General features: G+C 44.5%; 1 protein-coding gene across 11 annotated transcripts in view; it reads left to right on the forward strand.

Annotated features, from left to right (window-relative positions):
* NTNG2 (netrin G2) overlaps positions 1 to 16763 on the forward strand; it is a 126517-nt gene that overhangs the window by 81190 nt on the left and 28564 nt on the right. For 4 of the 11 annotated variants that reach the window (XM_081179209.1, XM_081179212.1, XM_081179214.1 and 1 more), the window contains 5 exons: positions 2243 to 2415; positions 6217 to 6237; positions 8481 to 8546; positions 11190 to 11264; positions 13759 to 13830. In XM_081179209.1, the coding sequence (XP_081035335.1) occupies positions 2243 to 2415; positions 6217 to 6237; positions 8481 to 8546; positions 11190 to 11264; positions 13759 to 13830 (407 nt within the window). The remainder of the gene's footprint in view (positions 1 to 2242; positions 2416 to 6216; positions 6238 to 8480; positions 8547 to 11189; positions 11265 to 13758; positions 13831 to 16763) is intronic. The other 7 variants (XM_081179216.1, XM_081179217.1, XM_081179218.1 and 4 more) reach the window with 4 other exon arrangements.

A 16763-nucleotide genomic window follows, 5' to 3' on the forward strand; every position in this document is an offset into this window, starting at 1 on the left:
TGTTCCATAATCAGGACCTGCAGGACATAGCTGGCTTCCCATAAGGTTGTCAGATGTAGTTGTCTCTCTCCTTTTGTGATATGCCCCATCTCCCCCATGGCAGCCATTTTGTAGCTTTTGCCCCCAGCACTCTCTGAAAATACAAAATTTGTCCACTAGTCCAAAAAGGTTGGCAACCCTGGCATCCAAGATAGTCTTTGCTCTGGTTCCTCCAGTCTCTGCTTCTTCCATACACACACCCCAATGCCAGTTTATCCTATAATGCACCAATGTATTTTTGGCAAGAGTGGTTTCATTAGTGCCAGCTTGCACCTACAATGTCATGTGCCAATGTCATGTGACACTGTGACATTGCATGTGCGATGTTATGCAACATCATGACTCCCTGTGTGTGATGTCGCACAGCATCATGACATCCCATGCGCAACGTCGGCACTGGATATAGAGAGGGCTCAGCCCCCTCTTTAACTTCGGAACAGGCTAAAGTGCTTCCACCCCCAGGAGCCAGCACCCCAGAAGGACCTTGAGTGCTAGAAACTAAACTCTTCTTTCTTGGGAAAGATGTGTACATGATTTATAAGCTTGTTATGAAATTCCCATGGAAACCTTGGTGGAATGCCTGCAGGTTACAATAGCATTTCTAATAGAAATTTAAACAAGGATTTAGTTAAACCCCACCATGGTCAACTGGGAGAGTGCTTTGAGTGTAGCTGCCCCAACTTCACCTACTGTTTTTAACTTCTGCCCAAAGAGTATTTCAGGATTTCACTTCTTCCCCCTGCCCCTTGCTTAAATGTGTGTTTATATTTTTGCACACCTTGAGCCCAATTGACACCTGCTTGTTGTGTATGGGTAGTGCTGTTTTAGCTATGTAAGGACTGACACTCAGTGTCTGAATAATAGAGGGAATGGTTTTTATTTATTACACTTCTATACTGAAGTTATATGGGTGGTTTACAATAAATTATCCTTGCTTCTTTCATGTTTTCACTTCTTTCTCTCTTTATTTACTCCTGCCTGTCTCTTACCATTAAACTAGCCATGAACACTGGAGCATTAGGTTATATCCCACTTTCAGGAACCTTTAAGAAGCCAAAGTGCTGTGTGTGTGGATCTATTTTGAACTGAACATGATTGACTATTAACAACTCCAGCCAGCCTTGGAAATGGAGAAGCAATTGTAAATGGGCCCTGAGTTGTAATGAGAGGCATTCTCTGATCGTTACTTGCATATGCATTGATTATTTGATTTGGAACATCAATTATCTGTGTAAAAGGCTTTGACTCTAAAGAAGCTCATGTGTCAAACATGAGAAGGTAATGGAAGGACTTAAAAGTTGACATGGATGGAACAAGTGAATGGAACAAAAATCGAGTCCAGGGAGGGAAGGCAGAAGGCTGCACGACTTGTACTTTGTGTCTGTGTTAGTACTGTGCCAAAAAAAAAAATTCTCTGTCCTTTTTTACCATTTGCCATCCATTAATGAAAAAAGAAATTGCGCTATAGAACTTGTTATACACTATCACTTCTTCTACAAATGGGACTTTGGTGCTGATCTTCACATGAAGGCCCATAAAATATCAAGGTTTTCACCTGGTGCAAAAAGACACACGCAAGCACACAAAAAGCTGGGTGTACCTGTTTTCTCCCTCTAAACATTTATCTAGCACCTGCAGCCTCCCTAGCTGCCTATGATTCCTGCTATGAAAAAAGCCCATCAGAGGAGTTACCTCATGATTTTCTCCTCGGGCTTTGATTGAAACATGGACACCTGGGGAGGGTGCAGGTTACATGCAGCTGGTGTGATTATTTGTAGAATGAAAGAAAGGACACCTGCAGAACCCCTTGACCACTTCAAAAGCAAGATAAGCACATAACTGCCCCCCCACACTGCACTTGTAAGAATGACACTGAAATTTTCACTTCTGCTTTGACCATTTTCAAGTTGAATTTCTTTTCTCATTGGTTAACAGAGAACAGTAAAATAAACAAAACAACTGAAAAACAGAAAAATGCAGCACAGCACTGTCTTTAATCCATCACCTGTTTTCGTCACAGTTCAGAAATTGTGGCGTTTTGATGAATTTCTAATGCTTTTATATTGTAATGTTTCTGTGATGTGTCCATGGCTTTTTGTCAGCTGAAATTGAAAAAGAGCATTTATACATTTTTAAAGACTTCAATGGATGAATAAAATAAGAGCCAATCGCAGCCAGTCTGTCTTCTTTGTTCCTCTTGTAGGTGTAAATGCAACCTCCATGCCAATCTGTGCACCTTCAAAGAGGGAAGCCTCCAGTGTGAGTGTGAGCACAACACAACCGGTCAGGACTGTGGGCGATGCAAGAAGAACTTCCGCAGCAAGTCTTGGCGGGCAGGATCCTACCTGCCCCGCCCCAATGGCTCTGCTAATGTCTGTAAGTAGCTGTGCAAAACTGTGCTGATTTTATCCTGCCCTCTCCCTCAAGTGGTCTTTCTGCATTGGTGGTACTGCTGAGCACCAGTCCTGTTCGGAACAGGGTCTGCAGGGAGTATCAGCAATGCTTGGCCACAGACCAGGACCATGGATAGCTGCCCAGGCTAGAATCAGGTATAAAAATATATCTAAGTCTTCCACGGAAAATGAAAACAACAACAAATGGTACAAAAAAATAAAATAACAAATACAAATTGCTAGGCAGTGATTATTGATAATTACTAGCTTTGGAAACCACAGATGGAGGGAGGGAGTGGTCTGGTGCTCAAATCCTGCTTGTGGGCTTCCCATGGGCATCTCAGGATGTTGGACTAGATGGACCACTGCCTTGTTCCAGCAGGCTTTTCCTACGTTTGTATGATCTTATTGTGTGTGTGTGTGTGTGTGTGTGTGTGTGTGCGCGCGCATGTGGATAGAATAGATAGATAGATAGATGATAGATGATAGATAGATAGATAGATAGATAGATAGATAGATAGATAGTTCTCCTTCTCAGTGGCGTAGCGTGGGGGGTGCAGGGGGACCGGGCGCACCGGGCGCAACATCTGGGGGTTAGGGTTAGGGTGCGCAAATCCATGGGTTAGGGGGCGCAAATCCACGGGTTAGGGGGCGCAAATTACTTGCCTTGCCCCAGGTGCTGACAACCCACGCTACGCCACTGCTCCTTCTGACACACTTCCCTATGCAACACTTCCAAGGCCCTGGTCCTCACCCAGGGCCCCAACAAACTCACAGATATCACTCCTCAAAATCCCACCACAAGGAGGGTTCCTAGAACCTGCTATCATCACCCTGCACCACATTCACCCCAAACATTTAAAGCCCTATCTTAAATACTCACAGCTTCCTCCAAATAATTCTGGGAGTTGTAGTTTGTTAAGGGTGCTGAATGTTCTTAGGAGACTCTTCTCTCCCCCCACAGAGCTACAGTTTCTACAGTAGTTTAACAGTCAATCCCTCTTCCCAGAGAACTGTAGCTCTGTGGGGGAAGAGAAGAGTTTCCTAACAACGCAGCACCCATAACAAACTACAGCTCCCAGGATTCTTTGGGGGAAACTATGACTGCTTGAAGCAGTATCATAGGGATTAAAACGCATGGTGTGAATGTGACCCTAGCCTCTCCCACTAAGGTTTATGAGCTGGTACCCAGGTCTGATAGAGCGTCCTCAGGTTGGCCACCACTGGGTCCCATTCAGCACTCAAATCAGTGGTACTGCACAAATCCAGTTCCAGGTGACAGCAGATTTGGTTTGGTGAATTTTCCAGGGGGTCCAAAGGATGGTAAATAGGACTGCCCTCTGCTCACAGTTCTGCACACCTCTCCTCCTGCCTTTGTCATGGTGGAAGAGCAACTGCCACACCACTGGCTTTTTAAGCATCCTAAAGCATTTCCCAAAGATGCCACATTTTGTTCTGTCCTTCCTTCCCACCTTTGAGTGAAAATGTATCGGCTTTAGGGTGATCAAAGCAGAAATCCAGTCTCAAAAGGCCATGACAGGAACGCTTTGTTTTTGCCAGGAACCTGAAGACGTGGGCCCTTTGAAAGGGAACAAACTTGTCAGCTGCTGCTGAGTGCCTACGATCTTTCAAAGGAGCGACAGAGTTTTTTTGGTGCTGACAGGCACCAGGAGCTGCTGGCTCCCCATTATTCCATTATGCTTGCTTCTCACACTCAGAACACAGAGCCCAGGTGTCCTGCGTAGAGCCAGAGTCTGCAAGCTCAGGGCATGGGTGTCTACAGGGATTTTTCTAGGGCGTGTGCAAAGCCAAAACACTGAAACAGGTGGAACAGGCTAGTCTCACACAAAATTTGAGAAGAATGGTGCCCATGCATTTTGCCTCATAACTCAGGCTCAACAAATGCAAGGAGCTCATTATTATTATTATTATTATTATTATTATTATTATTATTATTATTAATGAAAATTGGGAATCTGCAGGTTATGTTTCATGGGGGGGGGGGGGCGAGGAGGACTTTCCTACCTGTCTCTTCACCTGTGAATGGCCATAGCTCAGTTTCCCTGTGTTAGATAAACCAAAGGAAATGAAGACGGGACTCCTGGTCCTCTAATAGTTGCTTCGCACATATAATTGTGGCAGACCTGTCTATATTAACCCTGCCATGTAGAGCAAAAATCCAAGCTTAGGAGTTTGCAAAAGCCTGGGCCAAAGTACGTTTTCAGGAGGTGCCTAAAACTGAGACTGCTGCTTCTTTGAAGGTCAAGACTGCAGGGGTCAGCAAACTTTTTCAGCAGGGGGCCAGTCCACTGTCCCTCAGACCTGGTGGTGGGCCGGACTATAATATTATTTTTTTGGGGGGGGGGGATGAACAAATTCCTATCCCCCACAAATAACCCAGAGATGCATTTTAAATAAAAGCACACACTATACTCATGTAAAAATACCAGACAGACCCCCAAATAACTCAGACATGCATTTTAAATAAAAGCACACACTCTACTCATGTAAAAACACGCTGATTCTTGGACCATCCATGGGCTGGATTGAGAAGGTGATTGGGCCAGATCCAGCCCCCAGGCCTTAGTTTGCCTACCCATGGTCAAGAGAGTCATTACAGTCAAACCGTGCAGCTCAACCCACAAAACAAAACTTTTGTTCAAGTTCTTGGTCTTGATGTCACTGGGTGACAGCTCAGCCATTCACAAGGTAGTTTCTTAGCCTCAGTCACCATCTGTAACATGGGAACAACAGCCTGTTGTGAAGACAAAGGTGGTAAGAGTGAGTACTGAGATGAATGCTCTCTCTGTCTGATTGTCTCCTCAGTTACTGTGATTTTGCAGGTGTCAAACCCTCCCCCAGGTCTTTAATCCAATATGTTTTGTAACACTTCTCAGCTATTTACAGTTACCCTATCCCCATGGTTTTTCACTTCTGCTGCTGTTTTACTATCCCCCCCCCAATTGCTTCCTTCACATAACCCCCCCCCTCCGCACCCCAACCAACCAACCAACCAGGGATCACATACTGGCTTTGATGACTTCACAATTATATCTAGGCAACTCCATTTAGCTAGGTGCTGTCATGAAGAGCAAAATAACTTACTGGTATAAAGGAAATAATTTTTATATTATTTACATGAGCACTGCAATTCTAATGAAGCATTCTGCAAAACTGCCTGTCCCTTCTCTACCCACCCACCCAGCCATACCCCACATTCTAGCTGAGCACTAGTAAGAATTGTACAGTCATACTTCATGTTGCGTCCACTTCATGTTGCGTCTTTTCGCGTTATGTCCTGCAGCAACCCAGAAGTAACGGAATGGGTTACTTCCGGGTTTTGCCGCTCATGCATACGCAGAAGCGCCAAATCATGCCGTGCACCTGCGCAGACACAGCACTTTGAGTTGCGGGCATTTCACGTTACAGACGGGCCTCCAGAACAGATCCCGTCTGTAAGACAAAGTACCACTGTACTAAACTTCATGCACTTGAAATGTGACTTATTAGTAATAAGCTGTTATGCCAAAACTGACAAGTATATATGACCCTACCTGGACACAGGGCAAAGTAAAAGAGCACTAATAAGTTAGGTTATCAGTTGGCTGATCCCCACAGGTCACTGCAGGTTACCTGGGTGCAAACCCCACCTCTGTGTTTTGCCCTGTGCCAGCTACCTTGACATCCGTGTGCTTATGAGCAAGCTTCCTGTTAATTAGCACCATGCCCTTCTTTGTATTTGCTGACCCTCTTTTTTCCCCTTGCCCTTCTTCTTTTCTTCCAGGTGCAGCTCCAAACTTTGGCAGTAAGTAGAAAATGAAACTTGAAACTCTGGGATTTGACGTGTTTGGTGCATGGTCCCTGTGCACGTTCCTTGATGGGGAGAAAGAGCGGCTGTTTTCACTGTCCATTAGCACCTTCTGGGCAATATGTCTGCTCCTCTAATTGTGCCTCATTTCCCATCCTGTCAAAAGAACCTCCTTTGACTTCCGTAACCTCATTGTCTCTGCTGCTCTGGCATGTTTTTCCCTCCCCATGAGGTTTGTTAGAACAGCAGAAGGGAAGGAAATAAAAGTGTGTGCGTGTTACCAAAATCACCAGTGGATGCCGTGAACTTTTCCCCTCAAGTATCACAGGCAGGACATTAAGTTCTCGCTGCCACTAGGAGAAAATTGTGTTAAGATTTTTCAGCTACAGAATCTAGTCTCTTTCACTTTCATTAGACTAAGGTGTGCCGTGGTGTGTGTGTGTGTGTGTTTGTGTATTAGGAAGATATATCGGGACATTTCAGCTGAGTATATGGACCTACTTTTTCCACACAACATATAGTTAAACTATGAAATTCACACTCACAAGATATGGTAATAGTCACCAACTTGGATGGCTTTAAAAGAGAATTAGGCAATTTATGGAGAATTAAGCTATTGATGGCTAATACCTCTGCTGGCAGAGTCAGTATGCCTCTGAATGCTAGTTGCATTGGACACGATCCATTGGGTTCAAATAAGTGGATAGCAATCAATTCCATTCTCACAAATGAGCTCAATAATACTTACTTCTGAGTAGGCATGCATTGGATTGTACCGTAAGTGTGTATTGTTGATATGGCCCAAGATACTGCTGGAAAGGCTTAGTACTTTAAATATAACTTGAGAAAAAGTCCTGAGAAAACTATCCTATGGTTTCTTTCTCCTCTCCCCATCCCAATCCTTATTTTTGTTTTGTTAGCAAATGAACGATCAAAGCGAGTTACTACCACAAAAGCTACTACCACTACAACTCCCAAAACCACTTCCACCACCACCACTACCACCACCACCACCACCACCACCACTACTACTACCACTACTACCACCACCACTGCTGCTCCTCCTCCTACTTCCACTACCACTGCTGCTCCTCCTACTACTACCACTACCACTGCTGCTCCTACTACTACCACCACACTTGTTACAACTCAGCAGCCAGGTGGGTGCCAAGCTGTAGTTTGCTAGGCACAAGCTCCTCATCCCCTTACTTGCTCATGTAGATCTACTAGAGCTGATTCTGCTGTTCAGTCTTCCGTCGCCCCCTCCCTTCTGCAACAGCTTTGTATGCTGCTTCACTATATTAAGTAGCAACAAATAATGCCATAGAAGGATGACTCTAGCCTCACTAGCTTGCCTCTTCACTTGCCTTGTAGGTGTGGATTGGGGTACGTGGGGGGGGGAATTACATTGTGCTTCTGCTCAGTTCTTTCCATTTGTCAGCAAAAGTGCTTGTTTGTTTTCAGACCTAATTAATACAGAGAAGGGCATTGGCAGGACAGCACACATTAATAATGTGCAGCTTCTTTTCCTTTAGGGCTGCAGCTGCAGTAACGCCTTAAAAAATGGGTGCTATGATGAGATGGGTGAAGGGGTGGGTGATCGGGTGATGTGGCAAAAGGGCAGATGTTCTGATAAGGTGAGCGAAATAACAGATGCTCTGATGAGGTGCAGGGCCACAGGTTAGCCACCACAATTTAATGTATCTAGCCATCAGTCTGAAACAGTGCCTCTGGTTCAAGTACCCATTTCGACCGTGAAGTTCATTAGGTGGCCAGTCATTCCCTCTCAGCCTTACCCGCTTCACAGTGACACCTCCTAGATCTTCTTGGAGAACACTCAAGATATAAATATAAAATATAAAGTAATATCCCACGATCCTTTGAAATGCCCAGGAGTTCTGTAGCAGTAACTCTGAGTTGTACTGTTAACATGTGAACATCACTGATTAAAATTTGCCCTCGCCAGTTAGTCAACTGAAACCTGAGCTGATTAATCTACAAGTTGAAGTGGTTAATTTTATAGCCCTGCTAACTCAGGAATTACCTATGAGACGTTGTACAGATGGTTATACTGTGCTTTAAGTTTCTCCAGAATTTTTCATGCTAGTCTTTTCCTAGGGAAGAGTTTCAAACACTGCTGAGAATCTTTCTCTGTACTTTCTCTTTTAATGTGTGTGTGTGTGTGTGTGTGTGTGTGTGTGTGTGTGTGTGTGTGTGATTCTTTTGTACCCTCTGAGCAGCCACTGTTAAGCAACCAGCTGATCTCCCTCCTTCTGTGTCTGTGCAAGAGGCAGAGATAAAAACAGGTATATTTTACAGATAGCTTGATGCTCCTAGTTCCTTAGCTAGTGCTTGCTTTTCTGCAGTACACCCAAAAGCAACAATAAACCAACGAAGGCAGCCCCAGACTGCATAGTATGGGAAACAGAGAGACCTTCCCATTGCCAGCCATTTTCTGGGTTATGTTGTTGTTTAAAAAAAGCAAATGCGGCTTTGGAAGCTATTTCATTAGACCAATGGTGGTAAGGAGGAGGTACTTAAACCTTTATCTTCCCCTATCCCTGCTTTTTGCCTTTCAAGGAAAAAGAGGTATCTATTGGCAGAGGTGGGTATGGGGGCCAAGGTCTCATAGTCATATAAAGGTTGATCCCTTACAGAATATGGGGCACTACTCCTCCAACCTCAGCCACCCTACACCTGCCTGTTTTCTTATTTATAACCAGTCCAGGGGGTAGCAGAATTGTCTGCCAATTTCCTCCTCCTTACTCACAGTTTTGCCCTTGCAGAACTCAGCAGGGAGGAGGATGGAGACAATACTAGTTGGCTTTGCCTGCCTTCCACTCTAACTAGTCTCAGTGGGCATCAGCCAGTACTGAACCAGAGGAGTTGTGGTGGTAAGAAGGCACATGAGGGCAGGCTGAGGTTTCTGAGACAGTGCCTCACTCACCCTCATGGACCAGCCTTCATTGCTGATAGCCCTGCTAGGTTGCTTAGGCACTAGCACCTGCCTGGGGGAGCCAGGCACTGGTACCGACCCTGGCCCCAGCTGCTCCCATCTCCATCTCTGCCATTCGCTCATGCTTGCCTGATTGCAATGTAAAACCATCCATGAATGTCACCGAGACACAAGGCTAAACATCTCAGGATAAAGTGAATTAATAATTCCCCCTGTTCTGTAAAAGCTGAGCCAGTGGAGGTGTGTGTGAATGACTAAAAAGCAAAATGCCTCCGGGGTGACTTTTTATTGTGACTCTAATTAAGCCCTTGCCAATTTGACGGGGGCTGTCATGGTACTCTGATTTAACGCCCTTATTAATATCAATTGGCTTCTGTCTCCCATTTCAACAGGACACGATCTGTTATCCACCTTTAAAGTGTGGCTTTAAAAAAATGGGAAAAGTTTTTTTTAAAAAAAATGAAAAAGTATATCCCTCTAAATTGTTTATGATCCAGCCATACTGGCAAGAAAATTACGTTTCTGTCGTTTCAGATTTTTCAGCTGAACACACTTCTTGACCCCGTCTCCTTCCACATTCCTCCTTAGGTTACTTAAATTGAGTTTTGATTTTTGTTTTTTTGTTTTGTTTTTCAAATTAATCCCTTTTCTGCCACTCCTTTTTATATTTTTGAGCAGAGACTGATAGCCCATAAAATTGATGTGGGGAAAGTACTGGCTGCCGAATAAATTCTTTTGTCAGCATTAGAGATAGGGGAGAAATTTGATTAGGTTCTCATTTAAAGCCAAATTTATCAAATTTTCAATTTCTGAAACAATACAATAACCAAAACAAAATTCATAATTATATATATAAAAAAATTGCCAGGCAGTTCTACAACCAAATAATATTTACACAAATGCATATGTTAGGGCAAAGTGTGCCTAAAAATAAATATATTAATGAGATAAACATATAAAAACGCATCATATTGTGAGAAATTGCTTGCAGAAATGCCTGTATTAGTCAAAACTACATATAAAAATCTGTTCTAAGGGAAATGCACACAAAAATGCTGGGGGAAATTCCAGTAGGGGTTTTAAAAAGAAAAATTGCAAATTGCTGCAGAAATGTTGGAGAGCCAAACTTAAGATTGGGAAAAATAAGAAACTGATTATTCCATCCGTTGTCAGAGATGACCAGATCCTTGCATCCCTAGTCAGAGGTGACAGGATCCAAAGGTCTCTCTTTGTGACTTCCCACATGCTACTTGTGGATTGAACATTAACAGCACTTGATTACATTCTGGGAGCAGGTGTAGGCAATTCATATTTCGCCCAGCAACCCAGCTCTTTCCTGGTGTTGGTGTTGTTGGAGTGTGCAAGAAGAGATGCATCCTTGTGCATCATGGGATATGGCATGGGTACATTTGGCAGGGAATTGTGGCTGAGCCACTGCCCCTCCTTGATATACATGGCCGCTGCTGTGGCATATGAAACATGTAGTTCTTTTGGGAGGGTGCCACCACGTTTCTGGGAAAAACTGGAATCCAGTGGGTTCCACCATGGTTCCAGTGACTTAATCATCATTGTAGGGTGCACCACATCAGCTCAGGAGGCTTCTGGGAGTGCACATTTCCCCTGTTCTGTAAAAGCTGAGCCAACAAAGCCTCCATGGATCAACAAAGCCTTTGCTGGATTCTGCTTAGTTTCTGTGGCTCAGCTGGGCCTCTCTGGAATCAGATTCTGGATTCCCATTTCTGGGTGTCTAGTGGAATTCAGAAGCTTGTGGTCTCATCTACTTCCATCTACAGGCAGCTTTAGGGTATGAGCAGAGTTTGTGCAGGTCCAGATGGCCTCACTACAAAGGGAAAGACTTTGCTATAGGGAAGTCAGAGTGGATTTTCATCACCTAAAGCACCTGGTGTAATATTTCTTGAGCCATCCATAAGACCCAAGTAGCAATGCTTTAAATCCCTAGCATAATACAGCTCTCCTATATTGCTTTTGCAAGAAACAACCAGCTCTTCTGGCGTGGCCCCCTTGCAAGCCAGCTCCTCCCCGGCCAAGACTGATGCAGGAACTGAAGGTAGGAAATACTCTGCTGAGACAAGCTGTCATAGCTAGCGCCCCACTGTCTCGGGGTGATGCTTAGGAGCTGCTTCAGCATATAGTAGAAATGGAGGAGAATTTTGATTCAGTTTGCATTTAAAGGTGAAGGGTTGTTGCCAGTGCTAATCCTACTCAGAGTATACCTATTGAAAATAATGGACATGCTTAACTTCTGTCCATTCATTTCAGTGGGTCTGCTTGGAGTTGGCTAGAACCCGAACTCACAATTAACACTTTCTGAAACGACACACAAACCGAAAGGTAGCCATCCTTCGGAATTCTCACTTCTCCAAATTTTGCAAGATGGCTTTCCGGCCAAGTAATGTAACAAAAATGCCTATACCAGAGGTAAAGTATGCATATAAATGCATATATTTGTGAAAACAATATACGGAAATGCATTGCTTTAGGAGAAATTGCATTGCTAAAAAAGTGCATATTGGTTGAAATTGCATCGGATATTAGGAGAAATTTGCACTAAAATGCTGATGCATTTTCATTAGGGGTTGGGGAATTCACAAACTGAGATAGAAATGTAAAGAACTGAAATTCAGATAGGAAAAGTGAGAAGCTGAAGTTGACATATTTGGCCACACCTGATAACTGTTAGGACACCTGCTTTGCTTTCCTTGTGTTAACTCTTGCTTTCCACAGACACCCCCCCCAAAGTGCAGAGCTTGATTCTTTTGTGTGGTTTCAACTGTGCTCTGCACACACAGATGGTGAGATGGGATTGAACCTCAGGGTTTTGACAGATGCATCTAAGGAGAGTGGTGATTAATAGCAGAAGTGACTGTTCTCAGCTCACTACTGTGGTGATATGAGAAGGCCATGGAAACCAGGCAGTTGTATATAGTTTGTATATAGTTGCTTGTGCAAAGAGAAACCAGTGTGGTATGTAGATTAGAAGTTGTTTAGACTAGCATAGGGCAATTCCCAACACCCAGTCTGTTGTATGTTTTCTGCTTGCCTAAAATGTGCATGACTGACATTGGTTCACAGAGACCTAAAAATCACTGTTGGGGTTGTTTATTTATTTATTAAAGTATCAGCAATGTTACCCGCCCCTTGCCCTTCCAAGTTTGTGCTATGGCGCTTTCTGTTCTAGGACAAGAACATGAGAAGCTTCCTTACACCAAGTCAGATCATTGGACCCATCTAGCTCAGTATTGTCTACACAGCCTATCAGCAGCTCTCCAGGGTTTGAGGCAGGAAACACTTCCAGTCCTACCTGGATATATATCAGGGATTGAAACTGGGACCTTCTGTGTGCAAAGCATATACTCTGCCACTGAGCTACGTGGCCCCTTTCCAAATAAGAACACAAGGAGCTGCTTTGTAGTGAGCCAGACCATTGGTCAACCAAGCTCAGTATTGTCTACACAGCCTAGCAGCAACTCTCCAGGGTTTGAGGCTGTGGCCTCTGCTGAGGGTTGAACCTGGGACCTTCTTCATGTCCAAAAAAAAAAAAGAGAGAGAGAGAGAGAGCAGAAGGCAGAAAAGCTTACTGTCCCCTGGTGTAGGTAGACATGAGTGTACAAGGAAACAGTTGCATCATCTATATTGAGCACTGTCTTGTAAGAAAGGAAGGACAAGAATCCAATCCGGTGGAGAGGGAACAGGGCTGGCCCTCCCAGTAGGCAAAGTGAGGCAGCTGCCTCAGGTGGCATAGGTTGTGGATCAGGGAGGAGTCAATAATAAGGTGTTTTGAGGCCACTGCTGTGTGTTCCACACTGCCTTCTCTATATGTCCTCAACTCACCTGATATACTCACCTTGGAGGCAGTAATGGCAGACTCTGTCCCATTGCTGCTAATCTTGCAGTAAGGTACAACTGACATGGTCAGTTCTTATACAAGGAAGAAACAGGTGTGTGGGCACCATCTTGTTTCTGCACCTCAGGTAGCAAAATGCCAGGGGTCCCCCCTGCCCATCTTAGGCTTTAAAGAATTTTTTTGCAAAGGCATAAAAAATTACCAGCATATGGTCACATCCATAGCATGCATTTAAAGCACATGACTCCACCCCTCCCCAAATCCTAGGAACTGTGGTTTGTTATGGTGCTGGGAATCGTAGCTCTGTGGGTAAACTACGGTTCCCAGGGTTCTTTGGGAAAAGCCATGTGCTTTAGTTGTACGGCGTGGATGTGACTCAGTCTCAGGCCATATACACACCATTTATTTAAAGCACATAATTTCCCCCCAAAGAATCCTGGGAACTCTAGTTTACCTCTCACAATTCCCAGCAGCCTTAACAAGCTACGTTTCCCAGGGCTCTTGGTGCACATGTGCTTTAAATGTATGGTGTTTATGCAGACTAGGTCATTATCTCTCAAACTCCATCTCTACCTCTCTCTTTACCCATCCCAGCTATACGTGAATTCTGCTTCTAAGTAGTCTTTGGGAGTCTTTTACAATAAGCCACAGTACTGCCTTAAAATGAAATATTCTTTCCAACTGCTGAAACACCAAGCTGTTAGGAGCTCAGCGAGACCAGTCATGAAACCCAAGCCTGCGCCAAGGGAGCCTCCCAAAAACATCCAAGGTAAGGTCTGACATTCATAGCCAACGTCAAGAGGGCTGGTGGGCATCAGGCAGGCAGGAGTTTTATTCTCGGCTTGTTCCAAACAATTTCAACTGGAGTGTGAAGCCTGTCATAATAGGTAGCCTTTCACAAATACCTATATACAAATCGACATTGACCTCCACTCTTGCAGCCAGTATGGCTCTGAATACCCGTTTCTGGGAATTGCAAGTGAGGAAAGTGTTGGTGTTGTACTCAGGTTCTGCTTGTTGTCTTCCCACTGGGGGTATCTGGTTGACCACTGAGAGACTAGAATGCTGGACTATAGGGGTCTTTTGGCCTGATCTAGCAGCCAGGCTCTTCTTATGTGCTTGGATTGTAATGCTGTGTATCGTTCTGGGTGTCATGATTTTGAAAGGGTATTGTAGAGCTGGAAAATGTACAGAAAATGGCAACAACCAAAAATGATGAAGGGGATGGAGCAAGCTGCCTGACAAGGAAAGGTTGCAACATTTGAAGCTTTTTAGCTCAGGAGGGAAAGGCAAAATAGGTGGAGCATATTGGAGGCATACAGAAAGTGGACATGAAGATGTTCTTTCCCTCTTGCATAATGTTAGATACTACAGGGTTATTATCCAGTGAGGCTTAATGCTGGGGGAAAGGAAAGGAAAGGTAAAGGGACCTCTGACCATTAGGTCCAGTCGTGGCTGACTCTGGGGTTGCGGCGCTCATCTCGCTTTATTGGCCAAGGGAGCCGGCGTACAGCTTCCGGGTCATGTGGCCAGCATGACTAAGCCGCTTCTGGCGAACCAGAGCAGCGCACAGAAACGGCGTTTACCTTCCCGCCAGAGCGGTACCTATTTATCTACTTGCACTCTGACGTGCTTTCGAACTGCTAGGTTGGCAGGAGCAGGGACCGAGCAATGGGAACTCACCCCGTTGCAGGGATTCGAACCACCGACCTTCTGATCGGCAAGTCCTAGGCTCTGTGGATTAACCCACAGCGCCACCTGCATCCCTTACCTTTGCTTAGTGCATAGCTAAATAATGGAGTTTGCTCTAAGGTGTAGTGGTGGCAAACAACCTCATTGTCTTTAAACGCAGGGTAGAAAAATCATGAAGGAACATGGTAGCACATGGAGTTCTTATAGGTGAACTTGAACTGCCTTATTTAGAAAAACAAACTTACTAAATGTTATACTCTAAAACTTAGAAAGAAAGGGAGGGGGTGCTTCTCAAGGTGACTGCTTGACAGCTTTTTCGTGACTATTAAGTCCATTTCTGGTTTCATTAAGCCTACCCCTCAATCTCAAAACATAACATAACAAACATGGGAATCTGCCTTATACTAAGTCTGGTTACCCCAGTATAATCTACTCCAACTTTTCCCAAGTGGTGCTCTCCAGATGTGGTTGGATTCCAACTCCCATCAGCCTCAGCCAGCATGCCCAACAGCCAGGGTGGTGGTTACTGGATTGCAGCAACATCCTGGGGGGGGGGGTAGGAGAACCAAGTTGGTGAAGCTTGGTCTACTCTGACCAGCAGTGGCTCTCCGGAGTCTCAGACATCTGGTAGCTGATCTTTTTACAACAGACCTAGAGGGATTATATCTGGGGCCTTCAGCATGCAAAGTGCATGCTTTGCCATCATGCTATGGAGATCCCTCCTCCTAAGAACAAACAGCACTGAGTGCAAAAAGGTGGCATAGTTGTGGCACAGCCAGTTGCTGAAACATGGGATGAAAATGCTTTAATTAGAAGCTCCTTTACCCAGGGCATCCAGGAACACCGCCCCTCCCACAAGCCAATCAGAGGGCGAGAGTAATTAGGCTAATATGCCATCCTGGTTTGACACAGTTAAACCTAATTAGTTGATCCTGTGATTCTTAACCCTTCTTCTCCCACACCCCTTTAAGCCTTAAGGGCTAAGCCAGCTCAAGGCTCCAGAAAGCTTTCCTCTCCCAGTTGGTTCAAACCTGGATGTCAAGTTGCAAAAGTGAAAAGGGTGGAGAAAGAATAGCTTTTAAAAATAAGATGTAAAGGAAAGAAAAATGGCTCAATGGCACCTGTGCAGAGCAGGTGGGGGAATAAACACAGGTAGAAATGTGACGTTAGCAGACATTTCTCTTGCCACGATTCTCATACATTCATTAACTCTCTCTCTCTCTCTCTCTCTCTCTCTATATATATATATATATATAACTCCTGCTTGCTTGCTCGAAAGAAAGCCTCTAAGTGAGTTACAAAGAGCAATCTATTCTTTTTTTACAAAGAGCAATCTAAAATATGCATTAAAAATACTAACAAAGGTAAACATTTAAAACAAATTGACATAATTTTTTAAAAATCAAAATATAAATCAGCAATTTTAAAAGAATGACACATAGTAAAATTACATATTAAAGCCCACCTTGCCAAAACAAACAAAGATGGTTTTAATTAGCAAGCATTGAAAACAATGCAGCAAAGTTGTCTGGCTAACATCAACAGGCAGGAGATGCTAAGGACTGAACCTGGAACCGCCTCGATGCAAAATGAATGCTCTACCAATGAGCAGATGCTCTATTTCTGAGTCCTGCATCTGAGTGCACAATTCCTTGAGCCTTGCTCCAGGTTCCCCCACTAAAAAGGTAAAGGACCCCTGACAGTTACATCCAGTCACGGATGACTCTGGGGTTGCAGCGCTCATCTTGCTTTACAGGCCAAGGGAGCGGGCGTTTGTCCACAGACAGTTTTTCCGGGTCATGTGGCCAGCATGACTAAGCCGCTTCCGGCAAACCAGAGCAGCACACGGAACTGCGGTTTACCTTCCCGCCAGAGCAGTACCTATTTATCTACTTGCACTTTTTTGGCGTGCTTTCGAACTGCTAGGTTGGCAGGAGCAGGGACTGAGCAACGGGAGCTCACCCCATTTCAGGGAATCGAACCGCCAACCTTCTGATCAGCAAGCCCAAG

The sequence above is a fragment of the Podarcis bocagei genome, assembly GCF_964188305.1.
Source record: "Podarcis bocagei genome assembly, chromosome: Z".
In the NCBI taxonomy this organism is placed as follows: Eukaryota; Metazoa; Chordata; class Lepidosauria; order Squamata; family Lacertidae; genus Podarcis; species Podarcis bocagei.